Raw genomic sequence first — 20,030 nt, forward strand, 5'->3', positions numbered from 1 at the left:
GCGTAGAGAAAAGGAAGGTCTTTGAGGTATTTAGGATCTTATCCTGCAACTGATTTCACGTGGGTGGACATCTCTACCCACATGAAGCCACAGGTGCAGGACTTCCTCTGTGAAATCAGTTGCAGGGTTGAAGACTTAGGCTGTGAATTATTTGGGGGAAAGGACCGTATTTTTACTTGTTTTTGTGAAATCCTTGAATACTTTTGGACACTCACTAATAATTATTGTTATTATTATTATCATCTGAATATGGAAAGCCAATAGAGTGCCTATGATTTAGGACTGAACTGATAATAGACTGCACTGTATTTCACTTTAAGTGGGAATGGCATTAGTGGATAATACCACAATGGTTTGCCAGCAAGTTTGCTTGTTCTCTGTTTACTCAGCACCCATAATCACAGAAGTAAACCCCAGAGCAAAAAGGTGCCAATGGGATGCAGAAAGTAAAAATGATGACACTGTTGCAAAGCTACTATCCCAAGCAGTCCAACAGACATGAATCTGTTTACTTGAAAACTAATTTTTCCAGGAGTTATTTTAATTTAAGCTACCTAAGAACTCACCCATCCATCCTCAAGTACAAGGTATGTTGAGCAACCTACAAGGATATTAGTGGTACCTATTGGAAGCCAATAATTTTGCTTTGACATAGTTTTATTACTGTTATTATTACAGCATATTTGAGGCACTTGACAGCACTAGTACAATCACATGGGCTCTTCACCAAAGAGTCTACAAATGAAGTCCCTGATCATGCAAGCTGCTGTGAATGGCTGAACATTTGCAGCCACGTGGAGCCAAGTGCAGGATCAAAGCTCAAATTATTTGTTAAATATTAGATTTCTAGCCCCTGTGATTGCAGAGGAAAGCTTGAAAACATGACCTGAGAGCACCCTAACAGCGCAGAAAACAGAGACAAATATGATGAACCTCATATTTATTATTATTTTTTTTAAATCCCTTGATCTTTTTGTGGCCTGATTCCTAATTTTTTTGTTAACACTGGTTAGCAATTCTGCTGTTGTTTTTGATTTATCTCTGTGAGTGCGTTTCACAGTTTATAGTGTCACTAACTTAAAATGTGTTCGCTACACTGTCACACAGATGAACATTTAGCCCATTCAATGAATTAATGAAAACACTTAAAAAATACAGTTACACAGGAAAACCAGAATGTAGCTACTGATAAGACTGTGCACTTTAATTAGCCAAGCTTCAGTCACTAACTCAGTACTGAAGGAATTAATAGCTGGATATAATGTTGCACCCATACTCCGTGTTCATAACATGGCTTTTATCATCAGTGTGACTCACCTCACCACTCTGAACTCTTTTCTCTATAGAATCTTCATCTGGGCATAACATTTTGTTTATGTCCATCCAGCAGTACATAAAAACTAATAGCAAAACAAGCATGCTCTGCAGTGTTCTAAATATGAAAGTAACAAAGGCAATGGGGCTTGTAGACAGTGTCTACAAGAGGCCTTTTTGCACCAGCATAATTACATTGATGTAGCTGCACCAGTGCAAATCATTAGTTTAAAAGGGATTTACAAAAAAGTGGCTTAACCACCTCACACAGACCTTTACCTTTTGTGAAATGAGTTGAGGTTTTCAGCCAAAGAATGCTGGAGAAATTCAAAGTATTATGGTAATTATTAATCTGTGTGACGCAACCCAAAAGCTCACTGTGCCAGTATTACTAACAACAAGCATTCAAAAATCGTAAGACAAGCCCAGAAAGATCAATGAGATTGAATTAAAATGTCATATTAAAAAAATGATAATAATTTTGGTGTTTTTTTATTTATCTTCCTAAGCCCTCAGAGGCTACTTGGGTCAAGTTTTGCAGCTTCTCTCTTCAACCAGGAGGGAGGGAAACTTTCTTTTTTTAAAATGAAAGCTGAGATTCTCCCTAATCACTTGACTCCAGGAGCTCTGGTTTAAATAGAAACACCAATTATTGCAAGGTTTGCAATAAATTGTGAGAATTGACAACACTGAGATGCACTGGATTAGTTCAGAGAAAGTGCTTATAGTCACTATATAGAAAGATACCTTAAACCAACAGTTTCAAACGTGAGTGACTTCCGTGGAAACTAAGGGTGTTCAACATGTTTGAAAATCTGACAACTTCTGCTTAGGGAATCTAATATGGATTTGGGAGCCTAACTTTTAGGTACTCATATTTTGAATGTTTGGCCTTAGTGGGTGACATATTTTCCAGAGTCTCAGAAAATCCAATCTGCAGCAATGGCAGGCACACCTGTTTCGGTATGCAAAACCAGCAACTGTATGTGAAAAAGAGCAACTTATATGCACTTGCCCAGGTGCTGAAACTGCACCAGTGAGAGGGAAGGGGTCTATCCATGCAGAGCTCCTTGCACAACCAGGGCCAACATTACTTATTTTGCACAAGCCAATGACTGCATGCACACAACTCTGTATTTCAGACAGTGACAGGCAGGTACTCACAAATGCTGCAGGCACGTTTGCAGAGGCCCTATGTATAAAGCTGTCTCAGTATTTATATATAGGTGATCACAAGCCTCGAAATTCAGATCGGTATTACAACTGCCACAAAGTTCAGAGGCTCTTGCTTCTTCATAAAAAAGTGAGACAGGTCCTTAGCTGATGTAAATCAGCATAGCTCCATTGAAGCCAGTAGTGACACAATGATTTACACTAGCAGATGATCTAGCCCAGAAGCTGTTTGCGAAATCTGGATTCAGATCTGGATCTGAATTTCAAACAGTTCCAAATTTAGAGGACACTCTAAATGAGGATTCTGAGGTTTTGCTTAAGGCCCATCTTTATAGATACATTTTAAAAAGGCGCTCTCAGATTCTCACATTGACCTTAAGTAACCACACAAACCTTTGGGCATTTAAAATGACAAACCACAGTGTATCGAATACATGTAGCTATTTAGCTACCGATCTCCACCAGGAAATTGCTTTGTGAAAAAGGACATTTTACATCAACGCCTCATTTTAAAGAAACAGAAAATAAAAGCCCCATAGAAGCAATACTTGAAATATTTGATTCAAGTTATAACCACATCTAAGCAATTTTCAGAAACAAATACACCAATTAAAGAAGATGCCCCTTCTCCACTGGGTAATAGTTGGAAGAATCAAATGTTTTTTATTTTGCAACTATTTTTCTCTTGCTTTCAGTAGGTTTTGTCCTGGGCAGGGGACAACACTTGCAAATGAAAGGCTTAAGTTGGATTGGCATGATGCACAGGCTTTACACTATCCCTGAATATCGTGGGAAATTTCACCCTGAATGAATTAAGTAGTAAATCAATAAATAAAATAAGATAAAAAAGGACTCACTGTCTCTTGCACTATTTTTTCGGAATCTTTCCAGGTCCACAGTTGGGGGTCTGCTGGGCTTTTGGGGAGGCTGGCCCAATTTAAATAATGGAGGTAATGCTTTGCGCTTGGGAGTTGCAGAATTCTTGTCTCCCTCTTCTCTCTCGTGGAAGCTGCCCGATGGTCCTCCTGCAGCAAACTTGGCCGTTGGCTTGCGGAATTTAGAAGGAGTTGGACCAGAATCTTCCTGATTAATTTTACTGAGGAAAATATTCTTGGCGATCCCTGACCTATTATCTTCAGTCTTTTCCTCAACATTTTTTAGAACCTGTCCTGGGGTGCTCCGATTACCAATAGATTTCAGAGTCACAGTAGGAAAATGACCACCTGGGGAATCGGTTCCATTACTGCTATTTTCTGCTGTTTCCTTTGGTAATTTAAATGAATGTAGTTTTGGTCTGGGGCCTAGAGATCCTGAAGATCCCTTAGTCAGAAAAGCATGTCTGTTGGAAATATCTTCATGGTGGGAGACATCAGGATTTAGAGAAGGTTTTTGCCCAAGGGATGGTTTAGAGAAAGGAGGCTTGGGGTCATTTTCTTGTGACGCAGCAATGAACTTTTCTTTAACCCCAGCTAGTTTGGGGAATGCTGGTTTTGGCTCACTCTCTTGTGCTGCAGAATTAAAATTCGGTTTAGGTCCTGGCGGCTTTATGTCATTCTCCTGGGCAGTAGAGCTAAGGAACTTGTTTACAGGAGGTTTTGGAAACACAGGCTTGGGTTCTTCTTTTGACAGTTCAGTGGCTTTAGGACCCAGATATTTAGTGACTCCAGCTTTTCCATCAGCTTCTCTGTTAGCTGCATTAACCGGAGACCCGAACTTGTGTGCCACAGGGTTATGCTTTAAATAGGGAGGTTTTGGATCCCTTTCTGGTTTATCTTCAATAGAAGGTTTTACTCCAAATGACGGTTTAGGAGATGCAGACTTGTGAAAGGTACTGGGACCTGAAGGAGGGTTGCTAAATTTCTCAAGTGCAGCTTTCCTTGCCTGTAGTCCTGAAGATGAAGGTTGTCCTGGGATTTTGAAGGGTTGATTGCTACCCGGAACGTCCTCTGATGGGTTGTTACCAGTGTTAAATTTCGCCATGAGGGACTTCACATCTGCCTTGCCATTCTACAACCAGAAAGAACAAAAAAAAAAAAAAAAAGAAAGAAAAGAAAGAGCAGCAAGTGAGAAGTCTTAGTTGCAATGTTCACATATACTGTACTTTAAAGGGTTTCCTGGTCTGAGGCTTGCAGCACTACTGATTGGTTGGGGAGATATTGTAACATATCTTCCTGTATGGCTAAAGAAGTTGAGTGTTTTGTTATATCTTTGCCGTGGTTAAACATTTTTTCAAAGTTTTCAGTTCAGACATTTCTTTTGCCGACTGGTTCTGTAGCTAGTGTGTTGTTACTGTAATTTCTGTTCTTCTTTTCTTTTTATTTGCAGAAACTGGAAGTGCCACATTATACATAAACCTCGCTTTAATTTTGTAAATAATATCACTAAATAAAAATTAGGCTCATCAGTCAAATTAAGCTGGTTTGGGGCCCAGATAATATACATAGTGTTATTTTGCCAACTATTTTGTGTTAACTGGAACTCTCTGGGATTTTGTTTTTTCAGTTTTCCTTCCCCCTCCTTTTTTCTCCCCTCCCCTCCCCTTCCGCTATTTTTTCTTTTCCATTTTGCCACTGAAAAAGGGGGGGGGGGGAGGGCTGAGGTGGGGAGGAAACTGAGGGACAAAATGGGGGGGGGGAGGAGTTGAAATACTGTAAACCCAAAACTGGATTTTTTTTCCTCCAACTTTCTTGGAAAAAAATAGAAAGAAAAAGCAAAACAAACCCCCATGCACACCAAAAACATTTTGTTTTGGTGAACATTTCTGATTATTAAAAAGCCCAGGTTTTGTTTATTTAATCAACTCTACTCAGCACCTTGCAGGATCAAGCCCCAAATGTGAACTGAGAGCAAATGCATGACACGCATAGGCCATATTATACTGAAGGTTCTATGTAATTCTGGAAAAAGGGGAAGCAATGAGTGAACTGCCTTCTCTCACACCCCATCTCCTACCCCAGATTCTGGCATTGAGGGTAAGATTCAGTCTCTGAGAAGTCTATATCAAGGATACCCTTGGAAAGAATGGCTCATGAGAGACTTCTCCTAAACATACTTGCTACAGCAAATATGGGAGCATATGCTACCAGATGTGCAGATTTTTTAAAATGGGAACTGTTTTGTCTGTGCATTTGGTTATCACCATTTATTAGCCTAAAAGTTAAAGTGCAGAGGGGGTGATGTGTGAGTTGTCTGCAAACAAAGGAATATCACTGCACAGTATAATATGGCATAACTTCCGTACCTAGGCAAAGGGCTGAACAAAACTCAGAATTTTAGAAGGAGATAGAAGAGTTACCTATATGCAGTTTGTTCTCTGACCCTCAATAATGCTGGGCAGAAGAGCAGTTTCCTTTAGAGTTCACACTGTGCTAGTTATGTTTAATTCTGATAATAAATTAACATACATGCACAACACACACTGAATCAGGGTTATCCACTGCTTTTGCCTACCATGTTATTGCAATGAATTACATGAACTGTTTCTGAATCATTCTAGCTACGTATTTCTGGATTTAGTTTTTCTGCATTTCTCCCCCATCCTTTTAATGGCATTAAACATTTAGTCATTCCACATAGTATACTATACTGTGCAGTCACTTCAAAATACAGAAAGTGAATTAATGTGGGTGTTGTTTAAGAATATAGATAGACAAACTTCAGCCTTAAAGCACCCCATTGTTATCTCTGTCCAGCTCTCTTGCTTATGCAGGAAAGGGAGGAAGTTCACATTCACTAGAGATACTATCAGATTTAAAGTAACTACTATGGACATGCATGTGCACACATACACAAAAGCCTACCAGACTAAAAGCTTCAACGGGCACTGATTTGCTCAATGGAAAGAGAAAATTAATGTCAGAGCCACAAATAGAACCCAGGAATTCTGGCTCCCAGGTCTCTGCCCTGACTACACGTTTTAATATTGCCCTATTTATGTCACAATATACATATTTTAAAAACTTTGCAATAGAATCCTGGCAATCAGAGATGTTCAAAACCTCTCCTTCAGTGTGTTTGAACCCTTCTGGAACATATTCCTTCCATCCACTGCTTAGTAGTTTGGTCAGTTCACACATGTTCATTTAAATTGATCCCTATACTCATACTGTGTTAAATGACAGTAATGTGAAGCTCACAGATAAGAGCCATTCACAGAATCTGAACATTGCTCTTACAGGTGTTGGAAATCTGGCTGCTAATAAAGAAGCTTTTCCTGTCGAAATCTGAGGTTTTGATGAAATAACATTTCTGGAGCACCTTTTATTAAAAAGACAAACCATATGGGGAAAAAATCTAAATCCTACCAAACTGAGGCTGAGATAAATTGTTCAAATAAACTCCTTGTAAATCAAAGATAAGAATGTAAGAACGGCTGTACTGGGTCAGACCAATGGTCCATTTAGTTCAGTATTCTGTATTTGGACAATGGCCAATGCCAGGTGCTTCAGAGGGAAGATACAATACTTCTGCCTTCCATAGGACACCTTCAGTGGAAGGATGTTTCCAATGGAAGGATAACAGTATTTGCGATATTCCATCTGATTTAAATTATACAGATTATTTTTGTTTGCATTATTCATGGTAATTTGTTCTCCCATTAGTTGGGCACAGTGCTTTGCTAATTCCCTTTGTGAGTCTTCTGGGTCTTTGCAATAGGCAGAACTTACTACATTTATATATGCTTTCAAAAGGTAATAAATCATTTACCTAACAGAATCATAGGACTGGAAGGGACCTTGAGAGGTCATCTAGTCCAGTCCCCTGCTCTCATGGTAGGACTAAGTATTATCTAGACCATTCCTGACACGTGTTTGTCTAACCTGCTCTTAAAAATTTCCAATGATGGAGATTCCACAATCTCCCTAGGTGATTTATTCCAGTGCTTAATCACCCTAACAGTTAGGAAGTGTTTCCTAAAGTCCAACCTAAACCTCTCTTTCTGCAATTTAAGCCCATTGCTTCTTGTCCTAGCCTCAGAGGTTCAGAAGAACAATTTTTCTCCCTCCTTGTAACAACCTTTTATGTACTTGAAAACTGTTATAATGTTCCCTCTCAGTCTTCTCTTTTCCAGACTAAACAAACCCATTTTTTTCAATCTTCTCTCATAGGTCATGTTTTCTAGACCTTTAATAATTTTTGTTGCTCTTCTCTGTCCACATCTTTCCTGAAATGTGGCGCCCAGAACTGGACACAATACTCCAGTTGAGGCCTAATCAGCGTGGATTAGAGCGGAAGAATTACTTCTCATGTCTTGCTTACAACACTGCTGCTAATACATCCCAGAATGATATTTGCTTTTTTTTGCAACAGTGTTACACTGTTGACTCATATTTAGCTTATGGTCCACTATGACCCCCAGATCTCTTTTCGCAGTACTTCTTTCTAGGCAGTCATTTCCCATTGTCTATGTGTGCAACTGAATGGTCCTTGATAAGGGGAGTACTTTGTGTTTGTCCTTATTTCATCCTATTTACTTCGGACCATTTCTTCAGTTTGTCCAGATCATTTTTAATTTTAATCCTATCTTCTAAAGCACTTGAAACCCCTCCCAGCTTGGTATTATCTGCAAACTTTGTAAGTATACTCTCTATATCATTATCTAAATCATTGATGAAGATATTGAATAGAACCGGACCCAGAACTGATCCCTGTAGGACCCCACTTGTTATGCCCTTCCAGCATGACTGTGAACCACTGATAACTGGTCCCTGGGAATGGTTTTCCAACCAGTTTTGCACCCACCTTATAGTAACTCCATCTACCTTGCATTTCACTAGTTTGTTTATGAGAAGGTCATGTGAGACAGTATCAAAAGCTTTACTAAAGTCAAGATATACCACCTTTACCGCTTCCCCCCATCAAAGGCTTGTTATTCTGTCAAAGAAAGCTATCAGGTTGGTTTGACATGATATGTTCTTGACAAATCCAGGCTGACTGTTACTTATCACCTTATTATCTTCTAGATGTTTGCAACTTGATTGCTTAATTATTTGCTTCATTATCTTTCCAGGTACAGTTAACATAGTTAACATATGGCTACAGTAATATTTTCACTATGGGCTCATCCAAAGTCCATTGGAATCAGAGAGTCTTTTCATGGATTTCACTGAGTTTTTGATCAAATTCAACGTCCTCATTACCTCATGTATCATTTTTTCTTCACAATTATCAAAGCTAAAAGAACCCAACCAGCAAATCAGATTCAGTATCCAATACATCGAGAACAAATAAACGTAATAGGATAGTACATGTTTGCTCTGTGGGAAACCAGAGCTTTCCCTTTATACATGCATTAGAAAATTAGGCACTCAGCTGTGTCCTCATTCCAACTCTGAAACACAATGCCTATCAATTGAAAAATGGAAGGGAATATCCTGAAAGCCTTTCAATAAATTAGCTAAATACTCTATGGGCCTGTGAAGTGCTGAGCTCCTCCCCTAAGGTGTGGAGTGCCCCTGCCTCCTGCTGAATTCATTAGAGGTTGGGGGAATTCGGCACCTTGCATAACTGGTCCTTCCATCTGTAAACTCTACCCTGGAGTTCCATTGTGCTTTGAACAGACAACCACTCTTACCCTCTTCATACATGAATACAAGCTCTTCAAAGGCCTGGTCTACACTATGAGTTTAATTCAAATTTAGCAGCGTTATATCGAATTAACCCTGCACCCGTCCACACAACGAAGCCATTTATTTCGAAATAAAGGGCTCTTAAAATCAATTTCTGTACTCCTCCCCGACGAGCGGAGTAGCGCCAAAATCAATATTGTCATTTCGAATTAGGGTTAGTGTGGCCGCAATTCGATGGTATTGGCCTCTGGGAGCTATCCCACAGTGCACCATTGTGATTGCTCTGGACAGCAATCTGAACTCGGATGCACTGGCCAGGTAGACAGGAAGAGCCCCGCGAACATTTGAATTTTATTTCCTGTTTGCCCAGCGTGGAGAGCACAGGTGACCACAGATAGCTCATCAGCACAGGTAACCATGCAGGCCGATAATCGAAAAAGAGCACCAGCATGGACCGTACGGGAGGTACTGGATCTGATCGCTATATGGGGAGATGATTCAGTGCTAGCAGAACTTCGTTCGAAAAGACGGAATGCCAAAACTTTTGAAAAAATCTCCAAGGGCATGATGGAGAGAGGCCACAATAGGGACTCAGATCAGTGCCGCGTGAAAGTCAAGGAGTTCAGACAAGCCTATCAAAAAACAAAGGAGGCAAATGGTCGCTCCGGGTCAGAGCCGCAGACATGCTGCTTCTATGCCGAGCTGCATGCAGTTCTGGGGGGGGCCGCCACTACTACTCCACCTCTGACTGTGGATTCCGAGGTGGGGGTAATCTCATCAGCCACACCTGAGGATTCTGTGGACGGGGAAGAGGAGGAGGAGGAGGAGGAGGAGGACTAGCCTGCGGAGAGCATACAGCGCTCTGTTCTCCCCAACAGCCAGGAGCTTTTTCTCAGCCTGACTGAAGGAGCCTCCCAAGCCAGTATCCAAGACCATGACCCAATGGAAGGGACCTCAGGTGAGTTTACTTTTTTAAATATAAAACTTGTTTTAAAAGCAAGTGTTTTTTAATGATTACTTTGCCCTGAGGACTTGGGATGCATTCGCAGCCAGTACAGCTACTGGAAAAGTCTGTTAACGTGTCTGGGGATGGAGTAGAAATCCTCCAGGGACATCTCCATGAAGCTCTCCTGGAGGTACTCCAAAAGCCTTTGCAGAAGGTTTCTGGGCAGTGCAGCCTTATTCCGTCCTCCTGGTAGGACACTTGACCACACCATGCTAATAGCAAGTAATCTGGTATCATTGCATGACAAAGCCTGGCAGCGTATGGTCCCGGTGTTTGCTGGCATTCAAGCAACATCCGTTCTTTATCTCGCTGTGTAATCCTCAGGAGAGTGATATCGCTCATGGTAACCTGGTTGAAATACGGGAATTTAATTAAGGGGACAGAGGTGGCTGTTCCTACTGGGCTGTTTGCCTGTGGCTGAAAAGAAATCCTTCCCTGCAGTTAGCCAAGCGCCGGGGGAAGGGGGGAGAATTGGCCCTGAGCTTTTCGCGTTTGGCTAGCAGGGATCTTCCCTGATACCAGCCACGCGGTGCGGGGAGGGGTAAAGCGATCATCCAGAGAATTTGTTTTCAGTTGCTGAAGGTTAACAGGAAAACTGCAGCACTCAACAGGCTTTGCTTGGTATGTGGGAAAGGAGGGCGCAGAAGCCAAAAGACAATGGCTTACCATGGCCGCATGTAAGCCGAATTCTGTTGCCCGGACCTGCGTCTATGATCTCTAGCAGCAAAGCCACAGGCACTCAATATTAAGAGGAAAAATGCGACTTTGCACAGAAATCACATGTGCTATGTAATGTGAATAGTGTTGGTCACCGTGAAAGAGTATAAGCATTGTTCTGTAAAATGTATCTTTTAAAAAAAATTCTCTCCTTTTTCCCCTCCCTCCAGCAGCTGCAAATTTTTCAAGCCTCCCTCCTCCGTCCCGAAGGCTATCTCAGATAAGGCGTTGGAAAAAGAAGACGCGAGACGAGATGTTCGCGGAAAGCATGGAATTCACCCGCAGTGAAAGAGCTCATCTGAATGAGTGGAAGGACACAGTTTCAAAGTATAGGAAAGATGCCAGTGAACGTGAGGACAGGAGGGACCAACATGAGGACATGAAGGACCAACGTGAGGAGAGGAGAGACGCTCAAGATGAGAGGTGGCAGCAGGAAGATCAGAGGAGGCAGGATGCAACGCTGGGGCTGCTGCGTGAGCAAACAGACATGTTCCGGCGTCTGGTGGAGCTTCAGGAATGGCAGCAGGATAACAGAGTGCTGCTACAGCCCCTGTATAGCCCTCCTCCCCCCTCACCATGTTCCATAGCCTCCTCACCCAGACATGTAAGAATGTGGGGGGGGGGAAGGCTCCATGCACCCCCCATTCCATCCCAGTGGACAGCCCAAGCAAAAGGCTGTCATTTTTTAAACCTTTTTTTAGTTGCCTTTTCCTTCCTGCCGATCCTCCTCGCAAACCCCATCCGGGTTCTCTCCCTCTTTTTATAATCAATTAATAAAGAATAAATTATTTTTAAATGATAGTGACTTTATTTCCTTTGAAAGCAAGCTGTGATCGAAGGGGGAGGGTGGGTTCCTTACAGAGAATGAGTCAATAAAGGGGGCGGGTTTTCATCAAGGCGAAACAAACAGAAATTTCACACTGTAGCCTGGCCAGTCATGAAACTGGTTTTCAAAGCTTCTCTGATGTGCTGTGCTTCCTGGTGTGCTCTTCTAATCTCCCTGGTGTCTGGCTGCGCGTAATCAGCAGCCAGGCGATTTGCCTCAGCCTCCCACCCCGCCATAAAGGTCTCCCCATTACTTTCACAGAGATTGTGGAGCACACAGCAAGCAGCAATAACAATGGGGATATTGGTTTGGCTGAGGTCTGAGCGAGTCAGTAACGATTGCCAGCGACCTTTTAAATGTCTAAATGCACATTCTACCACCATTCTGCACTTGCTCAGCCTGTAGTTGAACAGCTCCTGACTCCTGTCCAGGCTGCCTGTGTATGGCTTCATGAGCCATGGCATTAAGGGGTAGGCTGGGTCCCCAAGAATAACTATTGGCATTTCAACATCCCCAACGGTTATTTTCTGGTCCGGAAAATAAGTCCCTTGCTGCAGCCATTTAAACAGAGAAGTGTTCCTGAAGACGCGAGCATCATGAACCCTCCCCGGCGAGCCCACGTTGATGTTGGTGAAACGTCCCTTGTGATCCACCAGTGCTTGCAGCACCATTGAAAAGTACCCCTTGCAGTTTATGTACTGGGTACCCTGTTGCTCCAGTGCCAAGATAGGGATATGGGTTCCATCTATCGCCCCACCACAGTTAGGAAATCCCATTGCAGCAAAGCCATCCACTATGACCTGCACATTTCCCAGAGTCACTACCCTTTCATAGCAGCAGCTCAGTGATTGCTTTGGCTACTTGCATCACAGCAGCCCCCACAGTAGATTTGCCCACTCCAAATTGATTCCCGACTGACCGGTAGCTGTCTGGCATTGCAAGCTTCCACAGGGCTATCGCCACTCGCTTCTCAACTGTGAGGGCTGCTCTCATCTTGGTATTCTGGCGCTTCAGGGCAGGGGACAGCAAGTCACAAAGTTCCATGAAAGTGCCCTTACGCATGCGAAAGTTTCGCAGCCACTGGGAATCGTCCCACACCTGCAACACTATGCGGTCCCACCAGTCTGTGCTTGTTTCCCAGGCCCAGAATCGGCGTTCCATGGATAGAACCTGCCCCATTAACAACATGATCTCCAAAGCACCGGGGCCATCGGTTTGACAGAATTCTGTGTCCGTGTCCGTGTCCATGTCCTCATCATGCTTGTCGCTGCGCTGCCATCACTGCCTCCTCCTCCCCTCATTTTTCTGGTCCTGGTTCAGCATAAACTCCACGAGAACGCGCGAGGTGTTTACAATGTTCATGACTGCTGTCTGGAGCTGAGCGGGCTCCATGCTTGCCGTGGTATGGAGTCTGCAGTGTTCACCCAGGAAAAAAAGGCGCAAAATGGTTGTCTGCCGTTGCTTTCATGGAGGGAGGGGTGAGGCTGTACCGAGAACCACCCGCGACAATGTTTTTTGCCCCATCAGGCACTGGGATCTCAACCCAGAATTCCAATGGGCGGGGGAGACTGCGGGAACTATGGGATAGCTATGGGATAACTACCCACAGTGCAACGTTCTGGAAATCGACGCTAGCCCCGGTACATGGACGCACACTACCGAATTAATGTGCTTAGTGTGGCCGCATACATTCGACTTTATACTATCTGTTTCCAAAATTCGAATTCAGTAAATTCGGATTAATCCCGTAGTGTAGACATACCCAAAGAGAAAAGAGTGGTGACTGAGCACATGCAGCAAGGAGGCACAATTAGCCATGTGTCCTTTCTTACTTGCTTTTAGTAGTCAGGGTAACAGAACAAGAATCTTTTCCTTTTTGATTTTTTATTGTGATTTCAAGTTGTGGAGGCCTTGCTTGTTATTCCTACTTGGGCTGTCAAGTGATTAAAAAAATTAATCACGATTAATCACGCGATTAATCGTGCTGTTAAACAACAACAGAATACCCTTTATTTTAAATATTTTTGGATGTTTACTACATTTTCAAATATATTAGTTTCAATTACAACACAGAATACAAAGTGTACAGTGCTCACTTTATATTTATTTTTTATTACAAATATTTGCGCTGTAAAAAAGAATTTTTTTTCAATTTGCCTCATACAAGTACTGTGCAATCTCTTTACCATGAAAGTTGAACTTACAAATGTAGAATTATGTAAAAAAAACCAATTGCATTCAAAAATAAAACAATGTAAAACTTTAGAGCCTACAAGTCCACTCAGCCCTACTTCTTGGTCAGTCAATCACTCAGACAAACAAGGTTGGTTACATTTGCAGGAGATAATGCTGCCTGCTTCTTGTTTACAATGTCACCTGGAAAGTGAGAACAGGCATTTGCATGGCACTGTTAGAGCCGGTGTCGCAAGATATTTACATGCCACATGTGCTAAAGATTCCTATGTCCCTTCATGCTTGTTAAAAAAATAATGCGTCAATTAAATTTCTGACTGTACTCCTTGAGGGGGGAATTGTATGTCTCCTGCTCTGTTTTACCCTCGTTCTGCATATATTTCATGTTATAGCAGTCTCGGATGATGATCTAGCACATGTTCGTTTTAAGAACACTTTCACAGCAGATTTGACAAAATGCAAAGAAGATACCGATGTGAGATTTCTAAAAATAGCTACAGCACTCAACCCAAGGTTTAAGAATCTGAAGTGCCGTCCAAAATCTGAGAAGGACGAGGTGTGGAGCATGCTTTTAGAAGTCTTAAAAGAGCAACATTCTGATGCGGAAACTACAGAACCCAAACCACCAAAAAAGAAAATCAACCTTCTGCTGGTGGCATCTGACTCAGATGATGAAAATGAACATGCGTCGGTCCACGCTGCTTTGGATTGTTATCAAGCAGAACCCATCATCAGCATGGATGCATGTCCTCTGGAATGGTGGTAGAAGCATGAAAGGGCATATGAATCTTTAGCGCATCTGGCACGTAAATATCTTGCAATGCCAGCTACAACAGTGGCGTGCAAATGCCTGTTCTCATTTTCAGGTGACATTGTAAATAAGAAGCAGGCAGCAGTATCTCCTGTCAATGTAAACAAACTTGTTTGTCTTAGTGATTGGCAGAATAAGAAGTAGGACTGAGTGGCATTGAGGCTCTAAAGTTTTACACTGTTTTGTTTTTGAGTGCACTTATGTAACCAAGAAAAAAATAAAATCTGCATTTGTAAATTACACTTTCACAATAAAGAGATTGCACTTTGGTACATGTATGAGGTGAATTGAAAAATATTATTTCTTTTATCATTTTTAAAGTGCATATATTTGTAATAAAAATAATATAAAGTGAGCACTGTGCACTTTGTATTCTGTGTTGTAATTGAAATCAATATTGAAAATGTAGAAAAACATCCAAAATATTTAATAAATTTCAATTGGTATTCTATTGTTATAAGTGCGATTAATCAAGATTAATTCTTTTAATCACGATTAATTTTTTTTAGTTAATCTCATGAGTTAACTGTGGTTAATTAACAGCCCTAATTACTACCTTGAGGGCCAAATTCTGGCCCCTTGTGCAGGCCTTGACTGGCCTGGTGGTGCACTGGAATCTCTATGGATAGATTCAGTTTGAATAAATACCCAGATGTTTGGGTGCCTCGTATTCAAACCTGTTGGAGTAGACGGTCTCATGTGACCAGAGTTTAGGCTACTGTCTGCACTTCCTGTTTACAATCTAGCAGGAAATACAATGAGAAGTATTTTGGCCTTTCAGCCTCCACTCCCAGTCAGAAACAGTAAAATAATGAGGGGGAAAAACATACCAATGCTTTTCTAACTTCAGAAAAGATTTGGTGTTAATGTGCTGAGAGTAGGTGGCACCTGTGATTTTATCCAGACTAGATGGTCCAATCCTAGCTGCATTTCTCACATAGCCCTGTCTCTGGTTCCCACGGTCTTGATGCTGCAAGGAGCTTTGCATGGGCAAAACCCTATTCCAGCACAGACTCCTATTGTCTTCAACAGGGCTCCACATCAGCTCTGGGGCCCACTTGCATGGAGTGCCTTATAGGACCAGGGCTTAATTTAATCTTGGTGTAAGCAGGTGCAACTCACTATTACATTTAGCGTAAGTGTGCCACGTTACATCAGGCCAGAATACAGCCCAAATGCCAGAAAGCTAACGGGCCCAATTCCAATCTCATTGAAATTATTAGGAACTGTGCAATTGTACTTAAGTGGGAGCATGGTTTGGCCCTCAGAAATGATTTGTGCTCCATGTACACATCAACACACACTTTCCACTCTATTTAATGCAAAGAGATCATTTCACTTTAACTTCCTCTTGTGGGTGTTCTTTTTCAAGCAAACAGCAGCACTGGATCAATCAACAAAGGAACAAAGTAATTTTGCTCCGAGCAAACGAGCACACACATGGGCATAACCCCTTCCCTCAAGAGAGATAACCATCTTTACATAAAGCATAAGAAACACCCGGTTCTCATGAAAAATACATACAAACCTGCCTGAGGAAAGGCAAAGCCATATCCTCATTCTGGATACATTTTCCACCTGTGACAGCTTTTCTTCCTCCTGCCATGTCTCTGTAACAGCTGGGGGAAGTTAGGGGCCATAATCAGAGTTTCTAAGAAAATCGAAACTCTGCAAAGGAATGAGGTCTGGTTGAGTTTGCAGAAGGCTTCATCGGTTGGATTTATGAGAAAACAATAATGGCATCAATTCTAGGAGAAAAGCAATATACTCCAGCATGTTTCCTTACTTAATGAAAGACCTGCATCAGCTGCTAGCCACTGAGGGAAGTGAGATCTCACGCAAGGACAGGTCAAATAAGGAACTGGATAATAACAGTCCAGGAAAACTGGCATTGAAAGTGATAGAAAAATATAGATCTGAAAATTATTTTGCAAAATACAGGTCTGATCCTGGGAGGTCCTGGTGTCTTTTGCCTCCATTGAAATCAAAGGGAGTGGAGAATGTTCAGTCACTTGCTGAACGTGCCAGTACTTTTCAGGATGGCCGAGTGACCGTTTTCTTCTCCTGGCTATCACTCACCCAACATAGGGGCTGCAAGATTGCCACCAAGCAGTGTTCTCCTTTCAGAGGAAATAACTGTCATGTCTCTTTCCTTTCCCTTTGGCGCTGTTGTAATGACTGGGCTCTAGTGGGCCTACCCAAATTGTAAACTCAACTGTTGGAGATTGGGAGAAAGTCCATAAAATGTTGCAATAACCTGTAATAATAAATGTTGATGGAAAAGATACAAAAGGACAGATTTCACCCATTCAAAAAGGGCTACTGATACAACCTAAGGACTGTGTTAAGATCATAATTGGTAAACAAGATTGGAATAAAAAATTAATGGAGCAAAATTAATGTGTTGGAAATAATGCCTAATTGGTGAACAACATGAGAGGCTGGGCTATTACAACCACCAATCTGCTCCTTTGGGGTTCTCAGAGAAGCAGACTCTAGGGATCAGAGTGGAATAGACTTGTGAAGGATTCCTTGGGGATAGTCCAACAGACCTCTGTTTTGCCCCACAGACTCTGTCCTCCATCAGTGAGCCTCAAACATCAGTATGTCTAGATCAGCATGTGGCTGAGGATGCCAGACCATCACCTCTGTACCGGTGAGGACTCCAGCCTGACACATGAGAGACCCTGCTCTGTCTTCCCTTTTCTCTTGTGATCCTTTTTGTTGCTACCATCTGCTTACAGTCCTCTTTCACTATCTTTAGACTTTTCATCTGATTCACTGTGGCATGGCACCAGCATGACTGGATGAAGTGGCCCATCCAGTTTGCCCAGACTCAGAAGGACCAGTGAAGGACAGGGACCTGACCAGGTCAGCCAGTCTCTTCACCTCAGCTTCACTCCGTATCTGTCCCTCTTACCCTCTTTACCTCTGTCATCCACCTCCTTCCCTTCCCTTCCCTTCCCTTTTCTTTTCTTTCCATTTAGCCGATTCTCTCCTAGGTAACACCCTTCTCACACACACACAAACACACACACACACACACACAAAGTGGAACTAACATGCCATTGGTTATCATCATATTGTTCACTCTGCTTGTGCATTATATCTCTTCTCTCATCCTGTCTGTCTTGTCTATTTGGATTGTAAATGGGTTCCCATTCTTGGTTGGCCCTTACACACTACACTAATAAACTTGATTATTAATAAAATAATAAAAATAGATGACATCCCAGACCAAGGAAATGAGCCAGGGTCAAGAGCAACAACTGTCATGGCCGACCTGCCAGCCTACAACGTCCATCCATCACTGAACAGCAAGCTTGTATCCTAAGATCAACGAAAGCTGTATTCCGCCCCCCTCCATCTCTTCTTTTTTGTGCCTGCCAGTTTTGTCAAAAGTAGGAAGAGTAACTACTATTTACAGCTGCCAACTCAAAATTCAACAGCTTTCTTCTCCATTTAGAAGGATCAGCTGACAAAATAAGAGTCCCTAACTGATCTCTCTCTTTCGCTCTCTTTCAAAAAGTGGTTTTAATTAAATTTGTTTTACAGAACCACTCGATTTCAAAAAGCTTTTTAAAAATTTCTTCTTTTTCTCTCTCATGTATCCTAATCAATAATTTTTTTCAAACTTTGGCATGAATTTTCTAGTGTGTTTGCCATGGGACTAAGCAGGTCAAAATCTCTGTACTCAAAACCCCAAATTATAATTGACTGGTTAGTATTGTAGTGATAAGGCTTGTTAACCCCTTGGACTTTCTGGGGCCATCTATTCCATCAGAATTAACACAACAACTCTGTCTTCCCAAGCACTGAAAGCTATGGACCCCCACCATTACTTTCAAAGGATTTTATGCTAGCAAGCAAGATCCTATGTAGTTTCCAGGAGATTTAGTTCAAGTTTTGGTCCTACGAATAAAAATGGCACTATTATGAATAATAAATCATCACAAAGTTGCTTTCTTGGCCATTTAGAAACAGGGTAGATACTCAAGCTGATACCTCATTCCAGGCTACCATAAAACAAACAAACAACTAAAAACAACCACAACAACAACAAGGAGTCTGGTGGCACCTTAAAGACTAACAGATTTATTTGGGCATAAGCTTTCGTGAGTAAAAACCTCACTTCTTCGGATGCATCACAAAAAAACAACCAAACACAAAGAAAACAACCACAACACACAACACACACAAGAAAAAACAACCAAACACAAAGAATGCTTAAGAAAATGCTAGGAAAGAAATCACTGGTCACAATCATAACATACCACTTGGGGTCACTATTTCAGTTAATCTTCAAGTTGTAAGGTTTTTTAGAATCAGGGTGACTTTTAGTAAAGTCAGGAAATTACACAATGTGCATTTTTCAGAGAGAGACGGGGCAATTTTGTGGCTCTTAAATCTTGTGGTAGGTCTGCATTGAGGTCTGTAAACAACATATCATATTGTGCCATGATCTATTCTGTTCTCCATCTAGCTCAATTAACGCGTCCAAGAATAAGAGATTTTATTGAGGCATCGAATGTGCCTTTCTTCTTCTGGAATTCTGTACAGTCATTTATAAAATAAACATACATGACATTTACCTGCATTCCGCTCTCCAATAATTTGGCAAAGACAGAAAAACTGTCAGTCTTCGTTCTCTCTCAGTGCAGCAAAATCACAGATTCACCTTCATTGTGGCCTTGCTACCTCTGTCTGTGTGCTCAGGAATCCATGCACAGAAGTGCTGAACCTGGCAGAGGGTTGCAGAATAAAACCTACTGTGGATTCCATTAGCTCAACATTGCAACCAGCAAAGAAACCCTTTCTTTCTAATACTTACAGGATATTGGGCAAGAAGTATAGGAGAAAAGGAACTAAAATGTGTTTATTCAGACTTCTGCTGCTGCCATCAGCAATATTCTCCATGTGATAGCTGAAAGAAAGTGAGCAGCAGTTATATATTTAACTGAGGGATCAGAACCAGAGCCTGCACCCCAGTCAGTGTGCATTTTACAGGATCTGGCCCTTCCCGAGCCATGATTAATGAAACACAGGCAGGAATTTTTTTGTCTTTTCTTTCTTTCTTTAGCTTTTGTTTTAAAAGGTTAATTTTTAAAACTACGTGTTATACACGTGCATGCAGCTCTGTGGCACTGGGAGTATTTTATAAGTCAAAAAGTAGGTAAATAGAATAAAGAGGGACAAATTGGTATGGATAAAATCATGTTCCCCATGAACCTTAATCCAGCACTTGAACTGAACAAACTTGGGTTCTGATCCTGCAATATGATCCTACCAGGGTGACTCTGACCCCCACATACAGCCCCCAAAGAAGGCAGGTGGGATCTGAGACCAAATTGTTAAATAAGGGCCTTAAACTTTTGGATTTGGGCTGTACCACCAGCATTGTACCTACGCAGCTCTCCACGT

The 20,030-nt window shown here is 41.8% G+C and overlaps 1 protein-coding gene across 7 annotated transcripts in view; it reads right to left on the reverse strand.

The window, feature by feature from the left end:
- FYB1 (FYN binding protein 1) overlaps positions 1 to 20,030 on the reverse strand; it is a 122,327-nt gene that overhangs the window by 63,986 nt on the left and 38,311 nt on the right. For 5 of the 7 annotated variants that reach the window (XM_065598878.1, XM_008168697.4, XM_065598876.1 and 2 more), the window contains exon 2: positions 3,345 to 4,494. In XM_065598878.1, the coding sequence (XP_065454950.1) occupies positions 3,345 to 4,494 (1,150 nt within the window). Of the gene's footprint in view, positions 1 to 3,344; positions 4,495 to 19,201; positions 19,532 to 20,030 lie in introns of those variants that run through there. The other 2 variants (XM_008168699.4, XM_005282151.5) reach the window with 1 other exon arrangement.

This window comes from Chrysemys picta, chromosome 6, assembly GCF_011386835.1.
Source record: "Chrysemys picta bellii isolate R12L10 chromosome 6, ASM1138683v2, whole genome shotgun sequence".
Classification (NCBI taxonomy): domain Eukaryota; kingdom Metazoa; phylum Chordata; order Testudines; family Emydidae; genus Chrysemys; species Chrysemys picta.